This window comes from Penaeus monodon, chromosome 27 (assembly GCF_015228065.2).
Source record: "Penaeus monodon isolate SGIC_2016 chromosome 27, NSTDA_Pmon_1, whole genome shotgun sequence".
NCBI lineage: Eukaryota > Metazoa > Arthropoda > Malacostraca > Decapoda > Penaeidae > Penaeus > Penaeus monodon.
Window position 1 is genome coordinate 24,837,703 of NC_051412.1, and position 308 is coordinate 24,838,010.

The following is a 308-nucleotide window of genomic DNA, read 5'->3' on the forward strand; positions in this document are numbered from 1 at the left end:
TACATGACTTAAGAAAAATCTGAAAGTGTGTTACATCAAGTCATTTGTTTAAGAAGAATTAGCATTACCAGACCCTTCTCCCTATGTATTTATTTACATTATATACTTCCTTCAGGTAACCCTATTGCTGATGCCTTTGGTGTTGTGGCACGAGAAGATAGTGCCATTCTTGCCCTTGCTGATGGAGTCAACTGGGGAGAGAAGGCAAGCATTGCTGCCAGGTGTGCTATTCATGGGTGCCTACACCACCTCAACACTGCTCTCTATTCTGCTGTGGCCACACCCCCAGAGACCACAACAGTTAGTAG

At 44.2% G+C, this 308-nt stretch overlaps 1 protein-coding gene across 1 annotated transcript in view; it reads left to right on the forward strand.

Moving 5' to 3' along the window:
* The window catches only part of LOC119590714, a 57,714-nt gene that overhangs the window by 52,308 nt on the left and 5,098 nt on the right, over positions 1 to 308 (forward strand). Inside the window, 1 exon segment of the mRNA XM_037939401.1 lies at positions 116 to 300. Coding sequence (XP_037795329.1) covers positions 116 to 300 — 185 coding nt within the window.